The sequence below is a fragment of the Poecilia reticulata genome, chromosome 4 (assembly GCF_904066995.2).
Source record: "Poecilia reticulata chromosome 4, P_reticulata-male-v2, whole genome shotgun sequence".
NCBI lineage: Eukaryota > Metazoa > Chordata > Actinopteri > Cyprinodontiformes > Poeciliidae > Poecilia > Poecilia reticulata.
In genome coordinates, this window is record NC_088833.1 from 33105420 (window position 1) to 33132764 (window position 27345).

Consider the following 27345-nt stretch of genomic DNA (forward strand, 5'->3'; position numbering starts at 1 on the left):
ACAGCTCATGAGCTGTATGCCAAAATCATCAGTATTAAAACAATAAAAGACCTGAAATATTTCAGTTGGTGTGCAATGAATCTAAAATATATGACAGTTTAATTTTTATCATTACATTATGGAAAATAATAAACTTTATCACAATATGCTAATTTTTTGAGAAGGACCTGTATCCCTCTAAAGCTGCTTAGGTGTGTGTGTGTGTGTGTGTGTGTGTGTGTGTGTGTGTGTGTGTGCGCGTGTGTGTGTGTGTGTGTGTGTGTGTGTGTGTGTGTGTGTGTGTGTGTGTGTGTGTGTGTGTGTGTGTAGGTGTGTGTGCGTGTGTGTGTGTGTGTGTGTGTGCGTGTGTGTGTGTGTGTCTGTGCCTGGTTATTTGTCCTGACTGTCTCTGTGTTGCCTTGCGATGGACTGGCAGTCTGTCAGGGTGAACCTATTGTCCGTTGACTGCTGGAGATAGGGAGCAGTACCCCTCATGACCTCACCAGGGATAAGCATGTATGATAATGGATGGATATATTTATATATTATGTTGCATTCTTTTTGATGTTGTCACTTTATTATTGTTATCTTCTTGTCTCCTTGGCTCAATCCATTCCAAATGACATTTCACAGTATGGGGTGTATTTTCTGGTGTATCCACAGTTATGCGATTGGAAGGCCTTTTTTTGTGCCAAGAATAAAGCCAAAACTTAAATGTGAATGCCATACAGTCTTATTCAATAAATTAGGATTTACGTCCTGATGAGGTTTGCCAGATTAATAGTACCTTTTAAAATAAAAATGTCAAAATAAAACCTTTTTAGCAACAATGAAACATAGCTGTACATATTGCTCATGTAAATAAACACTGTACATAAGCAACTTCAAAGGAATGAGAAACTGATTTTTTTGATGTGGACAAGAGACACAATGATTTAAAGATTGAATCAGAAGTTTTGAAAATGTAAATTTAGTTCTGAGAAATGCACCAAAGCAATTGAGGAAAACTATCAAATGGAGATTTGCACAGCGAGGCAATGTGGTTGGGCATTAGTTCAAGATTTTCCTTCTTATTTTTGCTTTTTATACATAAATGACTCAACAGTCAGTCCAGCTATGCTGTTGACTCTAAAAACAACTAAAATCAGGAACCAGAACATGGAGGACTTTTCAGATTACGCACTGTTTTTCTGCCCTTTTATGCTTCAGCGGTTTTAAACTTGCCAGGTGTTCAACCCTCAGGGCATACCCGTACTTTTTTAAAGTTTACAACAGACACACCTTTTAGAAACATCCAGCGATACGACAGTTAAAAGATCACAGGACAACTGAATCATGGGAGTGAAACCGGTTTGCCCAACTAGTGTGCAGGTTGTGACGGGACGGGGTAAAAGTGATAGCTTTTAAAGAAGAACACGGGCTTAGCAGCCATTTTTTAGGCTGCTGTGAAAGGATGGTTTAGTACTCTGTGACTCAACTGTGCTCATGGCTGCACTGTCTTCTCCAGAAGTGAAGCTGATACTCTTCATGGTGTTGTTCTTGGTGAGTAAATAATCCAGTCATTTAATATTTTTAGTTAGAGAAAGTATGACTTGCTGCAGATTGTCTGTTACAAATCATAAATTGATTTTTCAGCTGACTAGATTCATGCATCCCACATTTAACTCGACCTGTCAAACATTGGGGATGGTATTTTCCTTTGTTGGGGTATTTAAACCTATTTAAATGGTGCAATTTATGAACAACTATTCCTCTTGTTTATGTTTTCTATAATTAAATACAAATATACAAAAATTAAAAGACTTTAGTAAATGGAAAAAGGCAACGTTGTCCTTTGATCTTACCGCTATGATATGTAGGAAGTCAATGTGCAGGATGTGATACATTCAAGATCTTAAATAGTGGCTGTGTTGCACAAAATGGCTGTGAAACGTGAACTTCAGGACAAAATGGTGGATAGGATGTCTATGGTAGTGATCATGCAAATACAGTAAAAAGAAGTCTATTATACTACAAGCACATTACATAGACAGTGTTGTTCTTGATCTAAGTTTAAGTAAAGGCCTTAAAACTTATCTTAATAAATCTGATTTATTTTTCAGATGTTGAGGTAATCAAGAAATGTTAGGTGCAAGTTTCCATCTGAATTATTAGAAACAGCTTAAACCACAGCTTTCAACAAACCATGATCCAGGAACCAGTTGCTTCCTCTTGCAGTTTAAAAAGTTGCAACTGTAAACTGTCTTATGTGTTGGTGAGGCCACAACTGGCTGTCTTTGTCTCACTCAGTTCACTCCCTGGTGGACTGATAAGCTGTCAATGTTTTTATCCTTCCTGAAGAAAAAGTTGATAAATGTAGCATTGCCCATATTTTGATGCCAGTAAAATAAATAAAAAACATTCAATAAAAAGAGATGTTATTTTTGTTATAAGTGAATGATTATGTTTCTAACTTTATCTTTGCTTCTTTTTTGCTTATAATGACAAATTCCAATAATTCCTCAAGCCAGTGAGCTGGTCTTCAGCAGGAATGAGAAAATAAAAGATTAATTTTCCTTTAAACATGGTCTTTATACGTTTTAAAAAGAGTGTGTGTGTGACACAATAAAAGTGTGACACTGTTACTCAAGCAGGAGAATCACTGGCAACATTAAGACTGTTTTCAGATTAGGTTCATGACAATAGTTATGTTGTTGTTAAAACTCTATAAAAATGCTTAATTTAGTATGTGAAAAAAGGTTATAGCTTATAAGTTACGGTACCTTTAATGTTAACCCTTGTGCATTGAAAGGTCAGAACATCTCACATCTTCATATCAGAGTTCTCCCTGTATGAGTGTAGCCTGTTGGATGGAATTTTACATAACAGCAGTGAATTATAATAATAGTAATGTAATATTCAATGAGGAGAAAATGTTAAAAAAATGTATTTTTCTGTTAGTAACAATTAAAATTAACTATTTTAATGATAAAAGCGAGATCATTCTGCTTTCTCTCTGAATGTTACCAAGTTTCAAGTTTAAATCTAAGCCAAACTTTTTCAATTGCGATAATTGTATTCTAATCCCAATAATCTGTTTTCTGGTTTCAGATGATCAGTGCTGATGCAAAAGAGAAGGGGTTAAAAACACTGAAAAGAGCAAAAAGAGAATGGATCCTTCCTCCTGCCAAGCTGAAGGAGAACCATAACTACACCCATCTGGAATACATTGCAAAGGTCCTTTTCTATTATTCAACATCATACTACTAACTCATGGTGGTGAGAGAAACCAAAAGGAAACATGTCAGAAAAAGCTTTAGAAATTGAGAATCTTGATGTTTTTAATCATAAAACAAATCCCCCTCCCCCAACCTCCAACCATTTTATAATAGTCTTGCACTGGGTGGCAAAAGGTTTCTCTTATTTTCAAAACCTATTTTTAGCAGTACCTGGAAGAAGCATGCAAGACCTGAATATGTTCTGAACCTTAAGCATTAATGTATTTTTTAAGTAGATAGAACAGAATATTTTAATTAGTGTACTTCAAATCACTGCTGGTGTGTTGGTACTTGGGAACTCTGATGGCTTTTGGGTAGTAGTTGGAGTTTTGTAATACCAAGTGAAACACAATAAAGATTTTTTGTTGTATGAATTAACTTAAAAAGAAAGTCTTAGTACTTAAACAATTTATTTTCTGAAAAATATTACAATGTCTTGCATCTTGAACAAATATTTTTGACCTCTGTTGGGTTCTGTGTATTTGTTTCTTGGATTTTTTCTGTGTCCTGTTCCCCTGTCAGTCTCTGTGATGCCCTGTTTGTTCCCAGGTGTTTCTCATTCCCTGATTACCCTCCTTGTGTATTTAAACCCATCTGTTGTCTTTGTCTGTTGTCGGGTCCTCGTTGTTCATCCATGCTACGTTGTCTGCCTGTTCCCAATGCGGTAGTAAAGATCACTGGTAGATCTTTGAGTTTGTACTCGGTGTTCGTCATTAAATCATCTTCTAGTATGTCAACCTGGGCTCATCGGCGTTTCTCTCACCACTCAACCTCGCAAATCATGACAAATATAACATATATAATGCCCTTTGAGAGCTAAAGTTATAAAGGGCATTATAAAATCTGCACCAGGATTAATTTTTCTCTGTGCAATTCTAGCTTTCTAACCAACTGACTTTCAATGGGTAACGTGGCAAGACTGTACACTGAAAAAATTATTCTGTGGTGAAGTAAACTTAACATAACACAATGCACCAGTGGGTGGTGCAGATTGCTACAATTGATAGTACCCACACAGGCACACCCACTAGAAGGAAACAAACTCACCCAGTATAACACTTTCATTCTATTGGCTAAGAGGTTGCCAGGCACTGGTACTTTTTTCAAGAGAGCAGAAAAGAGGCCGCAAGCCAGCAGAGAGATTTGCGTACAAGAAGTTTTGAGTACAAGCGTTGCAAGTTTTGAGAAAAATGACATGAAGTTCTCTCAGGCTTAAAATGTGTGCTCTTGACTTATGACAGTAAAATTCCCCCATTCACTGAATACCACTGACTCAGATCCTTATATGTTGTCTGTTTTGATTTCAGATTCGCTCTGACAAAGATAAACAGCGGAAGGTGGAATACTCCCTGACAGGAGCAGGAGCTGACAAACCCCCTTTCAATCTGTTTGTGGTGGATCACAACACAGGATTTATACGAGTAACTGATATTCTGGACAGGGAAAAATATCCTTCATACAATGTAGGTCCTTATTGTCTATGAGGTCTTTGAAGCACCAAATTAGTCCAACTGAAACACTGGAAACATGTTCAGTTTTTTTCACTACTGATACAACTAAGAATAGGAATGATGATAATAATGGTTACTATTAGAATTCCAGGTCAGAGAGAGGCATGTGCCTAATACAACAGAATAGAATAGAAACAGTCTTTGTCAGCAGCATCAGACAAAAATGTATTATTTTATTAAGAACAATAACAATAATATAAATAATATACTGCTCAAAAAAAATAAAGGGAACCCTTAAACAACACAATATAACTCCAAGTAAATCAAATTTCTGTGAAATCAAACTGTCCACTTAGGAAGCAACACTGATTGACCCGACGAGGGTCCCTGTGGTCAATCAGTGTTGCTTCCTAAGTGGACAGTTTGATTTCACAGAAGTTTGATTTACTTGGAGTTATATTGTGTTGTTTAAGTGTTCCCTTTATTTTTTTGAGCAGTGTACTATACTGCACAAGATATAACACACAAAAAAATCATGTGCAGTTATTAGAATAGAAATAACTTACAAGGGATTTGAAACTGAATAGGATGACATTTTTAAAAATGCACATGTGCAGGTGTGTTGAATTTTAAAACTTGCAAATGGAATAATATAAAATACTATAAAAAAGATAAAGAGAAAGAAGATCCTGAAATCATACATTTAACAGAAAACACTAATTCTTAAGTTCTGTTTTGCAGGGCCAGAAGCACAAGATCTAATTCTGTCCTGTCTTCTGGTTCCTGCAGCTAACAGGCATTGCTAAATTCAAGGATGGAGATTCAGCTGAGGAAAATATTCCCCTGACTGTTACTGTACTGGATGAAAATGATAATCCTCCTTATTTTGTTCTCCACAAAGGCAATGTCACAGAGGCAAGCAAAGAAGGTAATTATTTCCTCTAATGTCAGTTCTTCTGCTTACTCAGCAGAGGGACAACTGACCAAGTTATCCATCTCCAGATGTACAACTAGGTCATATAAAACCATCCATCCATTTTCTTTATCCCTAGTGGGGTCAGGAGGGGTGCTGATGCCTATTTTCAGCGAACGCTGCACCTCAGTCTGACGCAGGGCGTTCATACACACACACACACACATATATATATATATATATATATATATATATATATATATATATATATATATATATTCCTAACTTCTCTACCCTCTTTCCTGTCTAAAAAGGGCTACTCATGTCAGCCAAAAAACAGAGTAGAAAATAAATCAGCTCTACCAAAGCAATAAAATAAATCTTTTATAGTTAAAGAATTATGCTGAATAACAAAATTAAATTAAACTCTTGTAAAATAAGTGTTTTATTTGTTAAATTGGAAGCTTGTTTGTATAACTCATAGTTTAGGTAGAAACCAACTCCCTAGGGCCAATATGTTTGCTTTACTAAAAAATATTTCAGTGTGCTCTCTGATTGGTCCCTGTTATTAACTTTTGAATACTCTTTGCTGGTCGTCTACAGTATCTACTAACTTCTGCTTGGTTTATCTTTGCTTCCCTGCTCCTACCTTCACCCAAAAATGCTCATTTTATATCATGTAATCTGTTGTGCATTTGTGACTCTGCAGAAACATTTGTTATGCAAATCGAAGGTAAGGATGATGATCAGGCTGGAACAATAAATTCAGAGATCGTCTACACCATTATCAGTCAAGAACCAGCTGGCAAAGGTCACATGTTCTCTATAGACAAAAAGACAGGAAAATTATTTGTTAAAGAGTCCACCCTGGACAGAGAGGTAATACTTACTTTTCACTTTGCAAAACATAATTGTACCCTTGCTTCAGTTTTATGTTTTAAAACAACATAATTTGAAAACATCTATAACTGTATTCCTAACATGTAAATGTGTAAAGCAACACTTATGCTAACTCCAAGTCATGATCAGTCTTTGTGATCTACATCATAAACCTTTTAGAAACATTTTGGTCATTAAATGTTACTTTATTATGACAAATAATAAGAAAATGTTTATGGTCTGTAAATGTTTCAAATAAAAACTACATAAACTTTTATTTTTTGCTTTAAGCTTTCCCACCACCAGATAGCCCAACAGTTGACCTTTTCTGATTTTCAGCTTTTTTCTTGTGGTCATGCATTTAATGTTGTGTTTTTTTCTGACAGACACATGACTCCTACAAGCTTATTGTTAAAGGAACTGATATGGGAGGTGCACCGTCAGGGAAAACAGGGACAGGAACTGTGGAAATCAAAGTCACGGATATCAATGACAACATCCCCACTCTAGAAAAATCAGAGGTAACAAATATTTTTGAAATTAAGCCCAACCAAATAAAATCAATTGTTGATTTTGTGCAACAAGAAAGATACAACTCTTATTTATGTTTTAGTATGAAGTATAACCTATTTCATATACCCAAAAAAGTGTGTTAAACAATCACAACAGTATTTAGTTCTAATAAACAGCCTGATATTGTGCCTCTGGTGAGATGAATTAACCATCTCAGGCTAATTAACCAGCTAATATGAACCCATCCTCCTCTAAATGTTATTTTACTATGGAAGTGTACTGAAGTCACATTATAGTGTGATAATTACCAATGTGATAATATATAAACGTGACAATTATATTGCATAAACAAGATGATTCTGTAGATCCAGAAGGTGGCAGTAGTATACTTGTAGTGCAGGAAGACGGTTATTGCCCAACTCCTAAGAAGAGTTGGTCAAGTTTTCCTTCATTCTTTTTCTAAAACATGAAGACATACTGATGCTACAACACATTGTGGATGAAACCATTAATAGTGTCCACACTCTGAGTAGGATTCTAAACAGAATTAGTCTGCACAGAAGGAAGCGTCAGGCCGATCCTCTGGCTGTGGCAGCATTCCTAACTGCCTGTCTGGAACAAAGCTGAAGTTGGCTTCCGATTGCAGCTTCCGATTTAGGAAATCACTAAAGGTTGATTCCACCTAATTTTCACTACCTTGGGTGTCTTAAATCTGTTCTACTTTGAAAACTAACATACGTAGACACTTAAAACCTGGACATTTATACCTAAATCAAAAAATTTACAGGTAATTCATGTGATCAGTATCGGTGATCGGCCTTCATCACTGTGATCAGTTTGAAGATTTACAAAACAGCATTCACGTGAAATCAGATTTGAAATTGGAGCCACTTTAAGATGGCAGCTCTCCATTAATATTGGCCTTACTCTGACTAGCAGTTAGCATTAGCCTCCATGGAAACTAATCAGGTGAAAACTTTAAGAGTGTTTCCCATTACAGGCAAGATGGTATTTGATCACAACTTTGTCATGATCATGGGTGATCAGTATCGGAAACGGCAGTAAAACTCCTGATCGGAGTTCATAGATCTAGCTTTTAAAGAAATGTATCTATTTGTATCTAATATCGCTGGCATCTTATGTTCCATATTTATATTAATCTTTTTTATTATGTTTTGTAAATTATTTTAATGGTTTGTTAGTTCATTGGGATTTGTTGTGCCTTATTTGGTCAATCCTGTTTGTTTTAAATGTGTTTTATAAATAGAGTAGAATTAATTTGTTGTCCGTAACAGATTCAACTAAAATTCTTTATAACAAAGTACTGGTTGTTTGGCAGTACGCCGGCTCTGTGGATGAAAATGTTGCTGATGTAGTTGTGATGAGAATCAAAGCTTTGGACAAAGACCTTCAACACACAAACAACTGGCTGACTGTATTTACCATTGCCCAAGGAAATGAGGATAACCTGTTTTCCATTGAAACAGACAAAGAAACCAACGAGGGCATCCTAAAGCTGATCAAGGTATTTTTTCTCTACCAATGTCAGGATTTTAATTAGTGTAGTAAGTATGTGATGTTTTTGAACTGGTCTCATACATATTTGTTCCTCTCGTTTCTTTTTTGCTCACTTTTTCTAAAACCTACTTTCTCCAACATCTGCACCAATTAGCCAGTGGATTTTGAAGATGTACAGAATCTTGAGCTGGGTCTTATCATTGAAAATGTAGCTCCTTTTGTAGAAGGTGGCCCAATAAATATGGATGTGGGTGTTCAGGTTGGAGAGGGGGGTCCTTTGGCTGCTGGAGCAGCTGCTGGAGCCGGAGCCGGAGCCGGAGCTGGAGCTGGAGCTGGTGTGGATTTAGGAATAGACCTGGGGCTAGATGTGGGCTTGGATGCTGATCTGGGGGTAGATGCAGGACTAGATGCAGGACTAGATGCAGGACTGGATGCAGGACTGGATGCAGGACTGGATGCAGGACTGGATGCAGGACTGGATGCAGGTCTGGATGCAGGACTTAAGCCACAGGGAGGAGCTGGGCCTGGAGTTGGACTTAAGCCTGCTGTTGGACCTGGAGTTGGTGTGGGGCTTAAGCCAGGCATTAAGCCAGGTCTTAAGCCAGGGCAAGGACCAGGATCCAAGCCTAAGCCAAAAGCACCAGGAAAAAGCTATCCTATAAAAATAGCTGTAAATAATGTGCCAGAGGGTCCAGCATTTAGACCTGACACCAAGAAAGTACCTGTATCTGAGGATCCAAATGAGGCACCAACAGATGGTGTGATTACTTCGTTCCCAGCAGTTGATCCAGATACTGGAAAAGTAGCTGATGACGTAAGGTTAGTCAATTTATCCACAGCCACCATCACGTAATACTACCATTCAAAACTGATGTCATGTACATTGATTTTAACAAGCAAACACAGCACATAAGAGTTCAACCAAGAACTGATTGTAATTAATGGCAGGACAGATTTCCTGCTTTCAAACATTACTGACTGTGTAAGCAGTTGAGAGGCAAAGTGTGATGTCAGTCAGAACCTTGTAGTAAACAACCTTTAACAAACATATATTTTAAATATTTGTACATTCATTCTTGTTTTACTCAACTGTAAAGTAATCAGTAAAACCAGCCTATTATCTTGTTAACCCTTAGATATATCTGATTATAACTTCTACGCCTGTGTAGCTTGTGACAGAAGAAGGACTGTTAGAATAAAATATCTGAGCTTAGTATTTTGATAGTAACTGGAAACAACTGAAGGAATTTCTACAACCTTTGAAACTTCAGACTGACTGTTTAAAGTTTAGATCTACAGTCTTATGTTTTTATTACAAAACGGTATGGCTTCCAGTGCAAAACTTAATCATGTTAACATATTCATGGGATTCAGTAAAGCCTCAAGGTCACTTCTCATGAAATTGGCTCGACTCAAACAAGCTAAGTTTGGAAGTGCAGCTGTTTTAATGTATCACAGAAACTCAATTATACCTTGGCAGAAAGTGAAAACATTATCTCACTATTATTCCAAACTATGGTTTTCTAATCAAGAAGCAACCTTGTTGAAAAAACTGTGTTCATTTTCTTGTTTGTTCATTTTCTTACAGCTATGCCAAAGCTTATGATCCAGACAACTGGTTTACTGTTGATGAAGAGACAGCGGAAATTAAACTCAACAAACAACCAGACAGAGAGTCACCCTTCTTAGTGAATGGTACCTATATTGCCAAAATTTTGGCAATATCAAAAGGTAAATATTATTATCAAAATGACCGTATACATCTTTATGATACATTTACCTGACATAGTGTTTTGGAAATAATCTCCTCCCTTAGAGATTTCCTTCATTTTGTTTCTTGCAAAAGCAATCAGTTTTGTAATTATGGTTTCATTTATTAAGAAAATTAAGCCTGCATAACATTTGGATTAACCAACCATGCCTTGTATAAATTTATAACAATTCCAGGGTTTCCCCCAGGGTCAAGTAAAGCCTGGTGGGCCGCCAGGCTTTACTTGATCTCTTCCCCTGCCAGGCTAAACAAAGTCAAGTTTAAAAGTCACCGGACCACTTGCTCTGCTTGTGCAAACTGCAACTATAATGTACAGTTATGCTTTCAGAGGTGTGCGTTGTGCGTGCTGTGCAGTGAGGACAATATATCTCTGTGAACAAAGAGTTATTTGTGGTGTGTGCGTTCAGAGGCGTTGGTCCACATACATAAACTCTATCTGCGCTGATAAAGTTTATGGATATGTTCCTCGGTTGCACGGTGCATTAGTGGGACGGTGGATCAGCCCATGGCAACTGCCTTGTAGTCACACAGCAGTTATTTGTTTGTTTTTGCAGCGCCATAATGCATCAAACTGCATCATATCAAATGCCGCTCCAGTTAGGCATTTAATATGTTCCTGACATATGGATATGCTCAGGAGCATATCCTGACAACTCGTTCCATTATGCCTGTACTACCAAAACAATTAGTCTCTGTGACAGTTATTATCTCAAACATATTAGATCTGTTCTTAGTCTTTGTTTACTACAAGCAGCTCTTTGAAGGTGTTGAAAAATGTGATTGTGTCTGGTCCTTGATGGTATCCTCCACTCCAGTAGCATGTCTTCATTAGCGTATTTTACAGAGTTAATTTTGACAGCAAATTTTTATTTAGTTTAAGTCGTAGTCATCAGAATTGTTTTAGTCTTAGTCTAGTTTTAGTCAACTAATTATAATACATAGGGTGAACCGATTTATTGGCCAGCTGATTTCCCTAATTTTGGGAGATCGGAGATCGCCCGATTTTTACATGTGAAGCCGATCTAATCTAGCTTGGCAAAAGTCTAAGAATCAACCACTGTCCTCTTTTTCTCTCCGGTGAGAGAGACCAGCCCACCAAGTTATGTCTGCACGCTTACAATTAACAATAGTTGCCCAACTGTTGTCAGCTCAACTTTCTTATTATATTGCGCAACATTTTAGATAAAAAAAATGGTATCGGCTAAAATCAGAAATGGCAGGTTAATCTTTTAAAAAGATAGGAAATCTGCGATTGGCCAGAAAACTGCACCCCTAATCATAAAATTTTAGTTGACTAAATCTACTGACAATTTAGTCAACAAAATTATGTACAATTGAGAAACCTTTTGACCAATTCACTGGAATTAACACGAAAGGAATCATATATTAACTCAGAGGTTCCCAAACTGTAGGGAGTGCCATTGCGGGAGGGCGCGGGAAGCGGTATGTCAATGTCAAATTTATTTATATAGCACTTTAAAAGAGGTATAAAACTGCACCAAAGTGCTGTACAAGAATGAGAACACAAATAACAAAACGGAGCACAAAACAATACATCAATTAAATGCCAAAGAGTAAAAATGAGTTTTAAGAAGCGATTTAAAATGATCCAGGCTGTGGGCAGATCTAATCTGGAAAGGTAAGTTATTCCATAAAACAGGAGCAGCAACAGAAAAAGCTTGATCTCCTTTCCTCTTAAGTCGAGTCCGAGGAACAGCAAGTAATAACTGATTATTAGATCTTAAAGTTCTGGACACAGACCGGAAATTTAAAGGGTCCCGAAGATAAGGGGGGGCTAACCCATTTAAAACTTTATAATTAACAAAAGAATGGTATGGGTGAATGAAAAAAACAACAACAATGAATGCTGTGATAGGAGTGGGGGGGTTGAGTGGATGGAAGAGTATAAGATTTTAAAGGCTGCATCTGCCTTGCTTTCTTTGGTTCAATACTGATAATTAGCACAATATTTACTGCTCATGAATTTAACATCCAACAGTCCACATCCAGGATGCAAGTAGGTTGCTTACATTTTTTCTATTAGTTTTAGATACTGAAATGTCTCCCTATGAGCAACAGTCAAAAGCAACGTGCAAAATACACATTAATCGATCCAGACTTCTAAAAATGCTATGGAGTTGCATTTTATTCAAGCTGCAGTACATAACTTTAATAAAAAATATGTTTTCTGCATATTTGTTAAAGCTGTTGTAGCAGTTTGTTATGAGACAGATAATCTAAAAACAATCTCCTCCATCTCCTTCCTGAATTACTATTACTGGTTAAAGTAATGCACCGTTCTGACCAAAACAACCAATCAGAACTAGTAGGACGCTCTTAGCACTGTCAATTAGCCTCATTCACTCACTGCTAAATGTGCTAATAGTGGAGAAACAACTTATCATTACAAGAAACCGTTAATCTGCCGTCATTGGTATCTATGCTAACTAAACTGAGCATTCACAGTTTGAATCTGCACAACTCTGTGCTATGCTAGCTGCAGCACAGCACAAATCGAGGGGGAGGAAGGATGAGCAGCACCACATGAGATTGTGATTGACAGCACTAAAACTCTCCTGCCTCTGACTGGTTGTCTCTAGCACTGGGAGAAAGCAGAGGAAATAGATTTTTCACAGATTACCTCTCATACCATACTGTCACAACATAATGACAGTTTTAACAAAATATGTGAAAAAATTTTTTTTATATAAAAGTGACATACTGCAGCTTTAATTTCACTCAGGAGAGAACAGGTCAGGAGGGACGTGGGTTAGAGCTGCTGCTCACTCACTCATCTGTTAAGTGGTAAAAGGCACAGGGAACAAGTTAAATATATGAAAATGTTGGTAATTGTTTTCCTTAATTCATTAAATGCTAGTGAAAATGAGGCAAACAGTAGTCTGTAGCTAAGCTAATTATGCTAAATGGTTGATAGTCTCACACAGTCTACCCACCTCTCTTGGAGAAAAACTGGGTTATAAATTAACACTCTTGCCTTTTTCTCTCTCTTCCTCTCTCCATTTTGTTTTTGAAAACCTGATGTTATAACTTTTCTTAGCAGCATAGTAACAGCCACAGTCACAGTTGCATTCAGCTGCAGCTTCTACTAACAGTAGCTCCATACGTCACTGTTAAGCGCTCCAAGCAGGAACGAACCATTTTACAGATAGAGGGTTCAGGGCAAAACGGATGTGTGTTTTTTGATCTGGGAAGGGCAACATTAAATTTTTACTGCTAAAAACAATCTTTGAAAATACAATATGATTAATTTTGTATTTCACAGGACCCCAATTTTTTTTATTTTATGTTTATGAACAGAATATAAATAATTAAATTGTGGAGGGCCCCCTGCTGGTCAGGACCCCTAGAATCGTCATCACTTTTCACTCCTTTACCACTCCCTGTGTGCCTCTATAGGTCTTACGTGCCACAGCTAAGGTCAGGGTTCATGATACAATAAGTGAGAGACATGAACGACAAGTTTGTATTTACTCTTCATCTTGTCTGATATAAAATTCTGTTTGAACCTCTTTAAACATTTCAGCGTCACAAAAAGAGCAAAAACAAAATGCTTGTGCCTGTTCATTTTGTTGTTCTGTGTTTTTAACTGAACTCTATGAGTTGTCTGTGCCGCTACTGGAAGGGGATAAGGATCTGTATTCCTAAATCAACTAATATTATTTTCCTCTTAATGTGTCCTCTTAAAGTCCTTTGTCATTTCTTGTGAGTGCATCTACTTGGTAAAAAAATACATAAAAAAAATAAATTTCCTTTAAGTGGAACTTTCTTTCATTTCATGCAAATTTTAAAAAAGTGTCTTGAAACTACATTGGCACTTATGTTGCAGAGGTCCATTGAAGTCCCAGATCTTGCTTGTGTCGATGGGCAGCAGTCAGTTCTCTATAATATTACTGATGCCATTTGCTTTGTTCATCATATGTTGAGATGTTATAAAGTGGCACATTGTGTACAAAATGTTGTCCTGAAAGCAAGTCCTGAACAGTGATCAGTTCTTCTTTGTAATATTACACAAACTTCTTGTAATCCACAGACATGCCAGCAAAGACAGCCACTGGAACAATAGCCATTCAAGTCACTGACTCCAATGACCACTGTCCCACTTTGACCACTACTTACAACAGTCTATGCTCTGATGAGAAGACTGTGTATGTTAGTGCATTTGATGAAGATGTCAGTCCAAATGCTGCTCCATTCACTTTTCAAATTATACCAGAAGGTACTCGAGGCAACTGGGAAATAGAAGTCATCAATGGTAAGTAAACAAAATAAATACGTTTAGAAAATAACATCAACAAAAAATGTGTGTCAAATCATCAAGGAAATGCATGCAGACATAAAACATATAGTACACAGTTTTTCAGTGGAGGAGCTTGATATTTTTGAAGATATCTCATATTTCTCATACTGTCACAATATAGTGAGTTTTAACATTTTTTAAAATAAAAAGTTACATACTGCTGCGTTAACTCTTGAATATTTTGAAAAACATTATAAATCATGGTCAACTCAACGGTTGCACAGAGTTCATTTCTGCTTTTTGCAAAACTAACCTAAATATTTGCCAGAAGTTTTATATACACATATACTTTTTTGTTCCAGTAGTCTTGCAATTCATTCAGATGACCCTAATTAACAATTGTCACCACATTAGAATATATAACTGCATCAGAAATAAAAGCTGAGGCGGCTGCATAAATGTACCATACATAAAAAAATTTTGGCCAAAAATACACACCTGATGCTATTAACTTAATGAATAGTAGCAAAAAACTTAAATGGAATAAATACCAACACTAACATATATTTTCTTATAGCATAGCTTGTCATACATACCAACATGTCCTGATCCAGAATATAATTTGAAAGCCTCTCTTACCAAGTAGGTTACTGTTTTAGGTGAAATGAGATGAGATGACTTTGTGATCCATCTTGGTAGAAGTTCGAGGAAGAAAACAAATTGTGTGTTTGACATTCTTGTCTCCAGATACAACAGCTGCTCTTCATTCAGCCAAAGCACTGTGGCCTGGCAGATATGAACTGCAAGTAGAGGTGAAAGATGCTCAGGGTCTGTCCTGCGAAGAGGAACAGGTGTTTACTGTGGATGTCTGCACTTGTGTGGGAAAAGAAGACTGCAGATTAAAGGCATCTAGGGGAGACGCCCGTTCATCTGACTTTTCTAGACGTGCCATTGGTCCAGTCGTAACAGCTATGTTCTTATTGATGTGTAAGTTTGGTTCAATACTAACACTAAAATTACATGAACAAATACAAGGGCAACAGGGATACAGCAAATAAATTAATATTTTTGCAAAATAAAGAACAGACTGATTTACAAGGCGTCAAAGCAATAGCTTATTAATAAAAACACTAAAAAGCCAGCTGGAAATGGCTTTTTCTGGAAACCGTGGGTTTGACCTTGATGATTGAGTTTAGAGTATCAACCTCAATCATTATCAGAAGTCAAGGTTAGGATTTCTAAAACTGTCTTAAAAAAGTGATGGACGCATATCTGGTATAAAAATTAAACTAGTCAAAATCAATATTTTTTTAAAGAGACTTGATGTTGAAGCTACCAATGCTGTTTAACTTATTTATTCATTCTCATTTTGTTGTGTTGGGGTTGAAATTTCATAATATTAGTTACGGTAAGTTATTTTTCTGAACTCTTTCTGCACACATAGACACAAAATCAGTAACGAATGCCTAGGCTCTTATAGCTCAGAATTGAAAACAGGCTCAATCCTGGAACTTGCTGAATGAAGAAATCCTCCAAAAGCCATTTAGCTCCTGTCTCTTCAGTAGCATGAAAGATTAGTATAAAGCCGGAATTATACCTGTTTAACTTTCATGACATAAGTCATGTCTATTTATTAGACGCTGAGTGTTTTTACAAAAAAAAAAAAAATAGCACAACTCTGTCATTGCAGGTTCAACACAAAAACGTGTTATATGACTAAAAATATTCATTATCAATCCAAAATCTTCCATTTGATCAGGGATCAGGTCATTGGGGCAGCAGCTAAGTAGAGAGGCTCAGACCCCCACCGGGGTGGACTGGCACACTGGGCTACCGGAGAATTCCCTGGTGGGCCGCTCCATTACTGTACCGGTGCCACTCAAAGCTTTAGTTTTTCACACAAAATCGAACCAAATGGGGATTGTTGAGTATACTTCTGTTGATTTTCATTCTTCTATGGGTTATCAATAAAGGTTTTACATTTATCACAATCTTTTTCTTCTCTTTGCAGTGATCCCTCTGCTGCTGGTGTTTTGTCAGTGTGGAGGGGCAAACACCATCTTCTCAGACCAGTTTAGTGATCTGCCATTTGACACTAAAGAGCACCTAATAAACTATCAAACTGAATGCATAGGAGAGGATAAGGTCTGTTGGAATCATTACTAATCCTCTTTCCATGTCAAGTGATACATGTACCAGTACTTGTAATTTCCTACTGTGAGGCAGTGACTTGTACAAACAAGATATGCAAATGTTTGGTAACATTAACTCTTGTAATTCTCCTGTGGTTAAATACTGTATATTATGGACATCTGCCAAAATATATAGTATATCTGTTCTCATTTTTTAGAGCAGTCTTTCTCAAACTGTGGTCCGCACACTGGTGGTCACGATATTCAACTTTTCAAAGTTTGTTAAAATATCTTGTATGTTCATGAGTTGTTTTATTTCTCTAGGATGTTCCTGTTCATTTGGTGCCTGTCATGTACAGTACCCAACAAAAAACTGAGGCAGCACCAGGACCAAATTTCAATACTGGTACTTCAGCAGCATTCACAGAAACACTTAAGACTGAAACCTGCTATGAATCGGACCAAATATTTCAGCCGACCTCCACAAAGATGGTGAACGCTGACATAGACTATAGGGATTCAACTGAGTTTTACAATCCAAGCAATGAAATTGACTCATTCAGCCGAAAAACACAAAGCGTTCATCAAATAGGTTGCTTTGAAGACATAGCCCTTCCTGATGTTTTTCTCAATGATTACTTCTCCCAGGTAACTTAGTGACTATATTTTGATCTCATTAGATCTCTTGAATAAACACACTTACTTGAGAACATTGTCAGTAATCCTTGTTTTGTTTCTCTTCCCCAAACAGAAATCTACAATTACAGTGCCATCTGAAGACATCCTTTTGGAATATGACTTTGAGGGCCAGGGCTCCTCTGCTGGTTCGGTGGGGAGCTGCAGCATCTTAGAACCTGACAATGACCTGAACTTTCTCACTGACCTTGGACCAAAGTTCAGGACACTTGCTGAGATCTGTTCGCCTCCTACAATAACATCAAAAACAATGGTGATACAAAAGGCATCAGGATCTGTCAAAACCACCACTGATATCACTGAGCCCGTCTTTAAACCTAAATTTAACCATGAAATTCAGGCAAAGCATGTTGATGTTAAAGCTGAAAAGATAGTATCATCTGCAAAGTTTGTTCAATCTCATGTCAGTACACCAACCAAAGAGTCAACAACCAAACAGTCGACAACCACACCTCTCCCTCACTCCAGTAGTACTAACATTAGTCATTCTGCTAAACTTTCTTACCCAGCTCAGACAGTTGTATTACAGCAGCCACCAGTTTACTACACTGCTAGCCCTGTACTACAACCAATGCATTACATAGTTCAACCAAATGTACAGAACACATTTGTGCTGGAGGATGGAACCCATGCAAACACGTTTCCAGGCCTCTATGTTATCAATGATCCAAAGAGTACATCTGGATTGGTTTATGGAAGAACTCAAAGCTCCCTTTCAGGGCTTGTTATCCAGGACACTGAGGGCCCTAGAAGTCCTATAAGTCCTGTTAGCCCCACAGGTTCACTCCAAACCACTGTGTTGCTGCCTAGTCCAACTTTCTCCCAGGGTTCTTTGGAAAGCTCTACATTATATGGGCAAAATCTTGGTGGAAATTACGTGTTACTCAAGGAAGAGGTACAGGAGTGGGGCCCAGGTTCACCTCAAGGTATTTTGCCTGGAGATGCTATCCTGGTAAAAAAGGCTGCTCCCCCTCAGGGGGTTTTAGACTTGGCAGCCCAGGAGAAAGTGTTTATTTGTTCATTTTGTAATTTTTTTGTTAAGAAGGCTAATGGTGGTGGTGGTGTTATTGTGAAAGGGGGGATAAGCTTTGGGTCTTTCAGTATTTTGAAATTTCTCACTAAGCAGCAAACAATGTGGATTTGGTTGTGTAAAGTAAGAGTTGATGAATTAAATTTTAACATTTTCCAAAGAAGCTGTCAGCTTAACCAAGCAAATCCTTCCTCTTGTATCCTATCATATAGGCAAGAACTGTCAATAGAAGTTCAAAACTATACCATTATTTTTTTATCCTTATAAGAGAGACTGCAAATGCAGATAAAGAAATAATTAAAAAGAAGAATCTTCAAGAGATAATCATGTTTAAAATTGCTGCTAAAAAGCTTCTAAACAAAAAGCATCAGAAATATATTTAGAATGCATTTATATTTTCATTATATTTTTTTACATGTTGCAATTTCAGTTTGTACATATTGCAAATTTATTAAATTAATCTACAAGAAAAATCTGGCCCCAGAATGGTGGTGGCAGTCTAGAACTGTAGTAATGTTTATGTTCTTAACATAGAAAATAGATTTTTGATCATTAAGGTTCTGTCTTCAGAATTGATTCAAGCATTTAAACTGAAGACCTGCTTTACACTCTCACTGTCAAGCAGCACTCTAATAGTTTAAATATTTAAATTTAAACTATCAGGTATGTGCATGGTGTACTTTTTGTTTCTCTCAATCAAGGAGATGGGCTATTTAAGCTGTGGAGTCTGTGTTCTTCCTTTGAGTGCTTCAAACCATTTTCATCTTGACCATGGCCAAATGAATTTGGAGCAGGGTCTTCTTGGCTTTTGCCCGAAGAAAAAGATAGTTCTTTTTCACAGATAGAAGAACCATCTGTGAAAAAAATTCTCAGAATTATGGCAGTCACCTGAAATCACTGGGCAAGCACATAATCTGACTAAAGCAAGTACAGCAGTACTGGTCCAGGTGGTGATTTGTACCCTGTTTGGAATTTAAATTTTACTGATCTATTATTATGTGGACTTGGACCTGCTTCATGTTTCTTAATGCTATTTTCTGCAGATGACAAATCTTAGCTGTAGTGTGCACTGTCCTATGCTGTCTGACGTTTATTTGCGTTAAATTAGGCTCATTGGAAATTAACATGAGACAGAGTGGTGTATGAAATGTTTGTCACAACTATAGTTTTTTCCCAATAAACAATTACTTTTGATTCTGTTTTATCTCATTTTACATACAAATAAAATAGTATCTTAAAAATACAACAACAAAAAACCGACCTTTTATGTGAAATTTCTGGAACAATACAGTCCCATTCAATAAATTGGGATAATTTTGCAATATCCATTTATTTCAGGAACTTTAATTGAAACAGATTATATAGATGAATTACACACAGATGGGTGTTTGAAAGCCTTTATTCTTGTTCATTATGAGTTTGTGCTTACAGCTTCTAAAAACATGGCATTTAGAATTAGAATATTACTCCAGACCAATAAAAAAATACAACTATTCCAATAGTCTATTCTCTTTGCTTGTAATGTTTCTCTTGGCTGCAAAAATTTCCATACATGTCTGTTTCATCAAATTAGATGTCTATGTGTTGACAGGAGTAATCCAATATGCTCACGTTTTCTAAATCAAGTAAAGTAAGACTACATTAATTAAACTACATGGCAATGGAACAGTCTTTTTTAATCAATCAGCTGCCCAAATCTCCTAGACTATTGGCTAGAAGGTCCACAATGACATCTGAAGTCCTGAGCAATCTGCTCTGCACACATTAATACTTGCAAATTGATTTTTATATTATGCCCACAATGGCAGACAGAGAAGGAGAATTTGATTTGGTCTCACAATTTATTAATTATTTTCAAGGTGAACTTTCAAACCAAAAATGAGCAGTACCACTTCTGATGAGCATGTAAATTATACTGTCATTATACATCTATAGAATTGATTTTATTCATAATGTCTGTATACATTGAATTTATTAATCATGCATTTCAGCTTTTCATCAAGTGTTTGAATACTGAAACATCACATTCACATATTAGTTTGCTGACATAAGGCAATAATTTTAGTTCCACCTTACAGTGTGTCTTTACATGAGAGCACTCCTCCACAGATACTGAGAAAAATGCTACAAGTTCTAAGCACAACTTTATGCGAAGTATCCCCAGAGAAACACATTAAAAGCCAGAAGCAGCACAGCGTTATAATTGCAGACTTTCCTCCAAACAGGTTTCTCATGCAGGAAGTTCAGATCATTGCTTTGCGTGTTTGGTGGTGCAGATTGTGAGCTTGGACCACTCAGGCCACAGAGCCACATAGTAACTCTTTTCCATGTAGGTGGTTGAGACTGTTCAGTCTCAGAGCCAACAGAGTTCTCTGGATCAGGTGCCCTTTGAGGAGTTGTGAGGTCGATGCGAGGCTCAAGATTAAATCTGGACCACCAGGTTAGTCTGTGGAGCTGCACAGGAAAGGTGCACAGTGAGAAATGAGCTGAACCAAAGACATAGAGAGCAGGTTTCTGTTTTAATGCTTGTAATAAATTAAAACATCAATTAAGAAGTTTGAGATATTTAGGACAATGTTATTCATGTTTAGGAGGGGATTGATCCAACCAATAATACCTTAACTTCAACAAATAGAAGAGACTTTTTGGTACATAATCTAGTTATCAGTCAGACCTTGTTCTTAAGCAAATAGTGTGGCATGTTTTTCCACACTTCTCTATTATTGAGATTACAACACTAGCAACTTCTATATATTTTTACATGAACATTTTTGGAAGATTTCATTCTACAAGTATTGTTCCCAAAATATGAACATCAGTCTGCTTGAGCCAGTGAATAGGGACAGACTGAAACTGTGTATTTTCCTCTATTTGTCTGCAGTATTTTATCCTTTACTGGAATGGCACAATAAACTCAAAGTCAGAAGTTGAGTCTGAAAGAAAAATGGCTTATATTTTACCACATAAACAGGTCCCATTTTGAAAAAAATACTAATGTCCACAATTTAATGGTTGGAGCATCCAGTTGTGGGTCCCACCTCCTGAACCTGTGGCCTTGATTTGAGGTGCCATGTCATCTGCTGGTGTTGGTTCATGGTGTTTTTTAAAGTCCACAGGCAATACAGCCGACTGCTGGGACATTTTCATGATTCGCTCTTCTGACAAGCTTTATGGAGATGCTGATTTAATTTTTCATCAGGTCTTGGTACCGGCCCAACTGCCAAAGGCATCAAAAGCTGATTGAACAACCCTGGTGTTAAGAGTGCTTTACTGGCCAGCAGACTGGTCTGAGCTGAACCCCGTAGAGAATCTATGCAGTATTGTCAAGAGAAAGATGAGAGAGACCACGACCAACAATGCAGATGATCTTCGATAGAAACTTTTGAAATTAATTTGAGTATTAAACTGAGCTTAATGCACTTTTTGGTAACTAGGATTAACTGAGATGTAGGAGGTACGTAGTAAGTTGAGCCATCCCTTGTTTCCAACATTGAGCATGTTTTTACAGTTTCCAAATAATTAAAAGAAGAAGGCATCTTTTAATGAAGCTTGTGAAGGAAAGAACCTCATGGATAAAGTGGTTAGACTTTTATTTCTTAAAAACTCTTTCAGTCTTGAAAGAAAGTTTAGTGTTGAGTTTCGCAAGAATTGTGTTTAGATTATAATATTTTAAAAATTTGTTTTATATATCAATTGTGCTATGTATGAGCTACAACATGAGTTCATAAACACTATTTTAGCTGTGGACATAAAGTTCAAATGGCAGGTTTGGGATAAGTTGAGCAATTTGACCAGGGGTCATTTGAGCCAGTGGCTTATTCTGTCTGATGATGGTGTGTGCGCTCATGACTGTTTGTCCTGCACATCTCCCTGTCATCAACTGGGGACATTTCAGTTCCAACTCTCTGCCGCTAACTGTTGGAGACAAGCACCGGTCACCCAGAAGAACATTGAAAGTCACTGGACATGTTTAATGTTGTTTGTTTGTATATTCAGTTTTCACATCTAAAAATAAAATTAATGAATGCATCTTACACTTTCTTTTGGCATTGGAGCAGTCAACAAGCTGACAGCAACAATTACTAGGCATGTAAGAGCCAGTAGGATGAGAGCAAAGTAAAGGTAATGGACATCAGTTAAAACAGAGGGCCGATGATCAGGCTGACCACAGGAAGGTGCTGTATAGGAGAACTCCAGAATCATGCGGACCAGTCCCATCACCAGGCCTGTCATCAGACCCCAAAATGCCCCCTAGGAAACAAATGTGCAGATTAACAAATACATTAGATACCAATACAAAAATTGCTACTGAATTGGAAATGTATTTACATTTTGCTCCTCTGTCCTCCTTAAATATTGTACTTGGATAGTTGAAGAAACGGTTGCTTAGAGGGAAGGGTAAATACAAATATGTTTCAGCTAAGACGCACACTGAACTTTAAAACGCTACTGGATCAGCTACCCTGTGGCCATCAGTTCTACATTTCCGGAAACGGCAGAGTCACAAAGCAACAAAATGACCGAGGACAGTCTGGAATGGGTGAGAGCCGAACAAGAGCTGGCAATGGAGCTGATGGTTGAACTGGTGCCGTTGGTAACAACATGGAATCGTCAGTCAGATGAGGTTTGAAGTTCTCCAGCTCAGCCTGTAAGTTATGTTCAATATACTCTTGTACATTGGAATGTAAATGGGTGGACTGAAACGAACTCAGTTAATACTGAGGAAGCATGTAGATGCCAATTAGAGCCAAGAAAGCTTCTGGTGGGCTTGGAGTTAAAAACTCCAAGCCCACCAGCATGACATGTTGCAATGTCATGTTTTTTCTGTTGATAAATGTATTGATGGTATCATCATGACGTGTGGGTGGATGATAATGAGGGACAACGCAGGCAGACCCAGGTTGTAGAAGATAAATGAAGATTTGATGAAGAATATCAGCTCGTACACAATTCAGGAGGCTGGCAGCACGGCAGAGCGGAAGGCTAGGGCTCAGCACCAGTAGCAACAGAAACAGCACTGAATAAACACGAGCTAGTCGACTCAGGACTTGACAGTTCTACTAAGATGACTGACAAGATACAAACAACAGACAAGAGACAAGGACAACAGGTGGACTTAAATACACAGGAGGTAATCACAGGGAACGAGACACAGCTGGGAACAATCAAGGGGGAAGACAGGACAACAGGGAGACTCACTGGACAAAGAAACCAAAAATAAACACAGAAAACTCAAATCCTCACAGGTATTGTTTGCATTCAGTTAAAGCATGTAAAGACAAAATACTCTTTAGCTTTGATTTTATCTTATCTTCCTCCGGAAGGATTTAACTGGTCTTCTCCAAATAGATTATATAATAATCTTCTGGTTAAAATGGTTGGCATCTATGTTTGTGGGGAGTTAATAGTCGAATTGGACATTTAGAAGATAGTATTAATGAAATTGATGTGGATATTCGTGTTAGAACGTGTTTAGATGAGACAGTAAACAAAGTGCTGCGTGGTAAATGGTCGAATACGTGGGAATAATAATTTTACTTAAGTATTGGTAAAAAGAAGAGCGGTTGTGGATTACATTATCATTACTTACAACAGCTGTCAATTTAGATATTTATACTCCAAATGAATTAATAGAGAGGAGTGGTAAAAATGGCTTGATTTACTGGATAATTTTTGCAAAATACCTTTTCACTCTTTATTAGGTCTTACTTTTAGGATCAATCTATATATATTCTTGCCCATAATTTCATAGTTTGAGGGTGCAGTTTTGTCATCCTCCTCTTTACCATGGGCCTGGTGTGTTAACAGCATGGAGGCAGAGGCACTGAGAATCCTCAAAGTCATTATTAGACCAAGGGCAGCCAGATTCATTTATTTTGCTAAATTGTTATTGTTAGCTAAATACTATTTTTGACACAAACACAAGGCCTGTTTGTGTCCCTCCAGATAAAAAAATCAAATAAAAACTGAATAACTTGGAAAAAAAGAAGACTCAAAAAAAGGTACTTGAGGCTTCAAAGGCTCAGGGACTCATATCCTCTCCATTCCCCCCCTTCTACACGTGCCTGCTGTATAGATTGGCAACCTATCCAAAGTAAACCCCATGACTGCTGGAGATTGTGGCACCAGGCCCCATCTGCAACCCTTCCAGGACAAGAGGAGGATCCTGCAAGGATAACACTATTAAAGGTTTGGTGTGGGGTTAGATGAGTTAGACCAGTGTTTTCCAACCCTGGTCCTCAGGGAACACTGCCCTGCATGTTTTAGGTATTTCTTTGCTTCAGTCCAGCTGATTTCAAACGATGACTGACAGGCGTTTGCTGAACTGCAATCAGTTGAATTTACAAAAGGGATTTACAAAAGAATCACTCTGGAATCATGCAAAGCATCGGTAAATGGGAACTGGACTGGACATTCCTGAGGTAACATCATTTCAGTGCCGTTTATGATTATTTGTTTGATGTGAACATCTGTCTGAGACATACCTGCTCATTGGCACGAGGCCAGAAGATTGCCATTATGAAGACAGCAGTAATTGGTGGGGCTAGAAAGCTGGTCACAGATTGGATGTACTCAAAAAGCTGTCCACTGTTGGCTGTCTGGACAACTGGAATCCACAACAGACTAACACACATCAAGACGAGGACGAAAACCCTGAGCATACACATAATGTTGTTATTGTGGCATTTCGGTTGAAGTCAAAATGAGAGTAAAGTGTCATCCAGCATGCCTAAGATCTTCCTGGGCACCAGACAGATAATAATAATTTGACTTCTTTTAGTTGTACTGATTATTATAGATATATTTAAACTATATCAGTAAAAGCCTATAGAAGAATGTAAAATAAATTAATAATAACCAGTATGTTATTTCCCATAACTCCTGATCCTATATCAACATACACCTCATCATGCAATTCAACATGTCACTGACATGGGGTGCATAAGTAAACATTTAGCACTGTGAGTACAGTATTTGTGCAGCACAAAAGTATTGAATGTAGGGAGAAAATTTGTTTTCTGATAGAAAGATAGTTTAGACACTGACGTTTCATATCTTTTTTGTCCAAATTTACTTTCTGGATTTGAGGTGTAATTTTCATCCCTACCTTCCAACAATCATAAGCTCCATCTCTGAAGCTCTTGGTCTTGCTTTGTGGTAGAGATCCAGAGTAAATATAGTGGAGCTGCTATTAAAAATTGATGTCAGAGATGACATCAGGGCAGCCAAAATTACAGCCAGCATCAGACCACGTAAACCTGTAAAAAAAACATTTTCATTGTCAAGATGAACTATTTAAAAATGAATTGAGAAGCACACATATATAACACACATCAAAATTTACATTACAATTTCTTAAAATACATAATGAAAAACAATAAAGCCTTTGACTAATAAATAACACTGTCTAAGAAGGTTGAAAACACCAACATGCTGAAATCTACCACAGGCCTGTGGTAGATTTCAGCATGTGCTGTTCCACAGCACGGCACTGTGGAACAGTGACGTGCTGTCAGGGGAGGCAGGTGAGGCAGCGCCTCACCTGTCATCATCGAAAAATAATAATAATAAAATCATTTATATTGTGTCGAGAAAAGTCGAGCTCATCCCACTTCCCCATGCTGGAGATTTTAGTTTAATAGTAATAATAAATAAAATTACCTTAAAATTAATTACACAGGTGACATCAAGACCCAACAATAGAGTCAGACGGTAATAAAATTAATCTGGTTGTGTGTGTTGTTATTGTGTCCTGCAAACTTTGCTTTAATTCTACTTTTTTCTATTTAATCATAAAAAATCAAAGTCAGGCAGAAAGAGAGTCATGAAACAGGAAGAGCTGGTTTTCTGAAGAAAAGGGGAAGTTTCTATCTTGCATCAGGCTAAAAATAGTTCAGACCATTCCTTATTTTAAAGCATTAAAGGTTTTTAAAGAATAAAATCTAAACATTTTGAGTAATTGGATAAAACCCAGAGTAAAATACTAATAAAATAATTAGCATTTAAGAAAATCTAAAAGATGTTGTGGACATTCAATTAATGAGTCACCTTAAAGTTCTTTGATGGTTGTGAAATAGCTATGAAGTTTGATTCTGGGAGGAAAAAGTAGAAATGTTTTATAGGTTGCTTTTAGCCAAAACTAAAACAACACCCTTGGGACTCGCCCGAGTCACTAAAACCAACCTGTTCAGTAACAAGTGCATGTTGTAATAAAGAGAAAGAGCGACCGTTAACAGGTGTGCTCTGTGAAGCTAGCTGGTTGCAGGCTGCTCAATCTGGCTAATTCACAGGGTGAAGAAGGTGGAACATCTGGAGGGGGAGGTCGTTAGAAACCAGGCTAGTCTTTCTCGATGCCAGCTTAAACAGAGTTTACTTCAGTTCTGGACAGGGTAAAATCCCATCAGATTTAGAAAACTCAAATTACCCGTTAGATGGAGAGCTGGCTGCACATCTCCCTCCTCTGAGAAGGGGAAGTAGAGTGAGAGAGAAGGGGAGGGAGGTGTTGCGCAATAACAATTGCTATTTTCACTCTGTGGTTTGTACTATAAAGTACCTAATTTTTACTTAGCTTAACCAATTCTGATGATTTTTTTCTTCAAAATAGCTGGATTTTCGCATTTTCCCATTCAAATGCTCAGAAGCGAAGCCGTTGAGGCAGCAGCGAGCTGAGCCTCACCTGGGATTGCACAACCTCTCGCTAACTGCACTGGCTGCCGTTCTATGGGAGCATGTTTGTCCTGTCTGTAATCCGGCAATAAAATGGCTAAAAAACATTTAATATATGGACTGAATTTCCATAATCTATCCTATGTCTATAATGTACAATGTTTTTTTTTGTCTCCAACTGTGTGTATTGTGTGCAGAGGAGCGATAAGAAACAGCAGCTGATTGTTAGCTGATTACTGCTAGTTCTGATTGGCTGTTTCTGACTGAGCGGAATAATTATG

At 37.4% G+C, this 27345-nt stretch overlaps 2 protein-coding genes across 5 annotated transcripts in view; one reads left to right on the top strand and one right to left on the bottom strand.

Moving 5' to 3' along the window:
* Positions 1-1301: 1301 nt before the first annotated feature.
* LOC103464198 (desmoglein-2.1-like) lies at positions 1302-19591 on the top strand. The gene is made up of 14 exons (XM_008408149.3): positions 1302-1521; positions 3070-3195; positions 4544-4699; positions 5477-5615; positions 6310-6479; positions 6866-7000; positions 8332-8517; positions 8665-9329; positions 10099-10241; positions 14333-14554; positions 15287-15526; positions 16551-16684; positions 16996-17319; positions 17423-19591. Exons 1-14 carry the CDS (start codon positions 1465-1467, stop codon positions 18662-18664), a joined length of 3939 nt encoding a protein of 1312 aa, XP_008406371.2. The 5' UTR covers positions 1302-1464; the 3' UTR covers positions 18665-19591.
* Positions 19592-19780: 189 nt separating this feature from the next.
* slc5a9 (solute carrier family 5 member 9) overlaps positions 19781-27345 on the bottom strand; it is an 88872-nt gene continuing 81307 nt past the window's right edge. For 2 of the 4 annotated variants that reach the window (XM_008408152.3, XM_008408151.3), the window contains 4 exons: positions 25506-25656; positions 24883-25051; positions 22433-22648; positions 19781-20851 (listed from right to left, as the gene is read on the bottom strand). In XM_008408152.3, the coding sequence (XP_008406374.1) occupies positions 20543-20851; positions 22433-22648; positions 24883-25051; positions 25506-25656 (845 nt within the window). In that variant the 3' untranslated portion in view covers positions 19781-20542. The other 2 variants (XM_017304328.2, XM_017304329.2) reach the window with 2 other exon arrangements.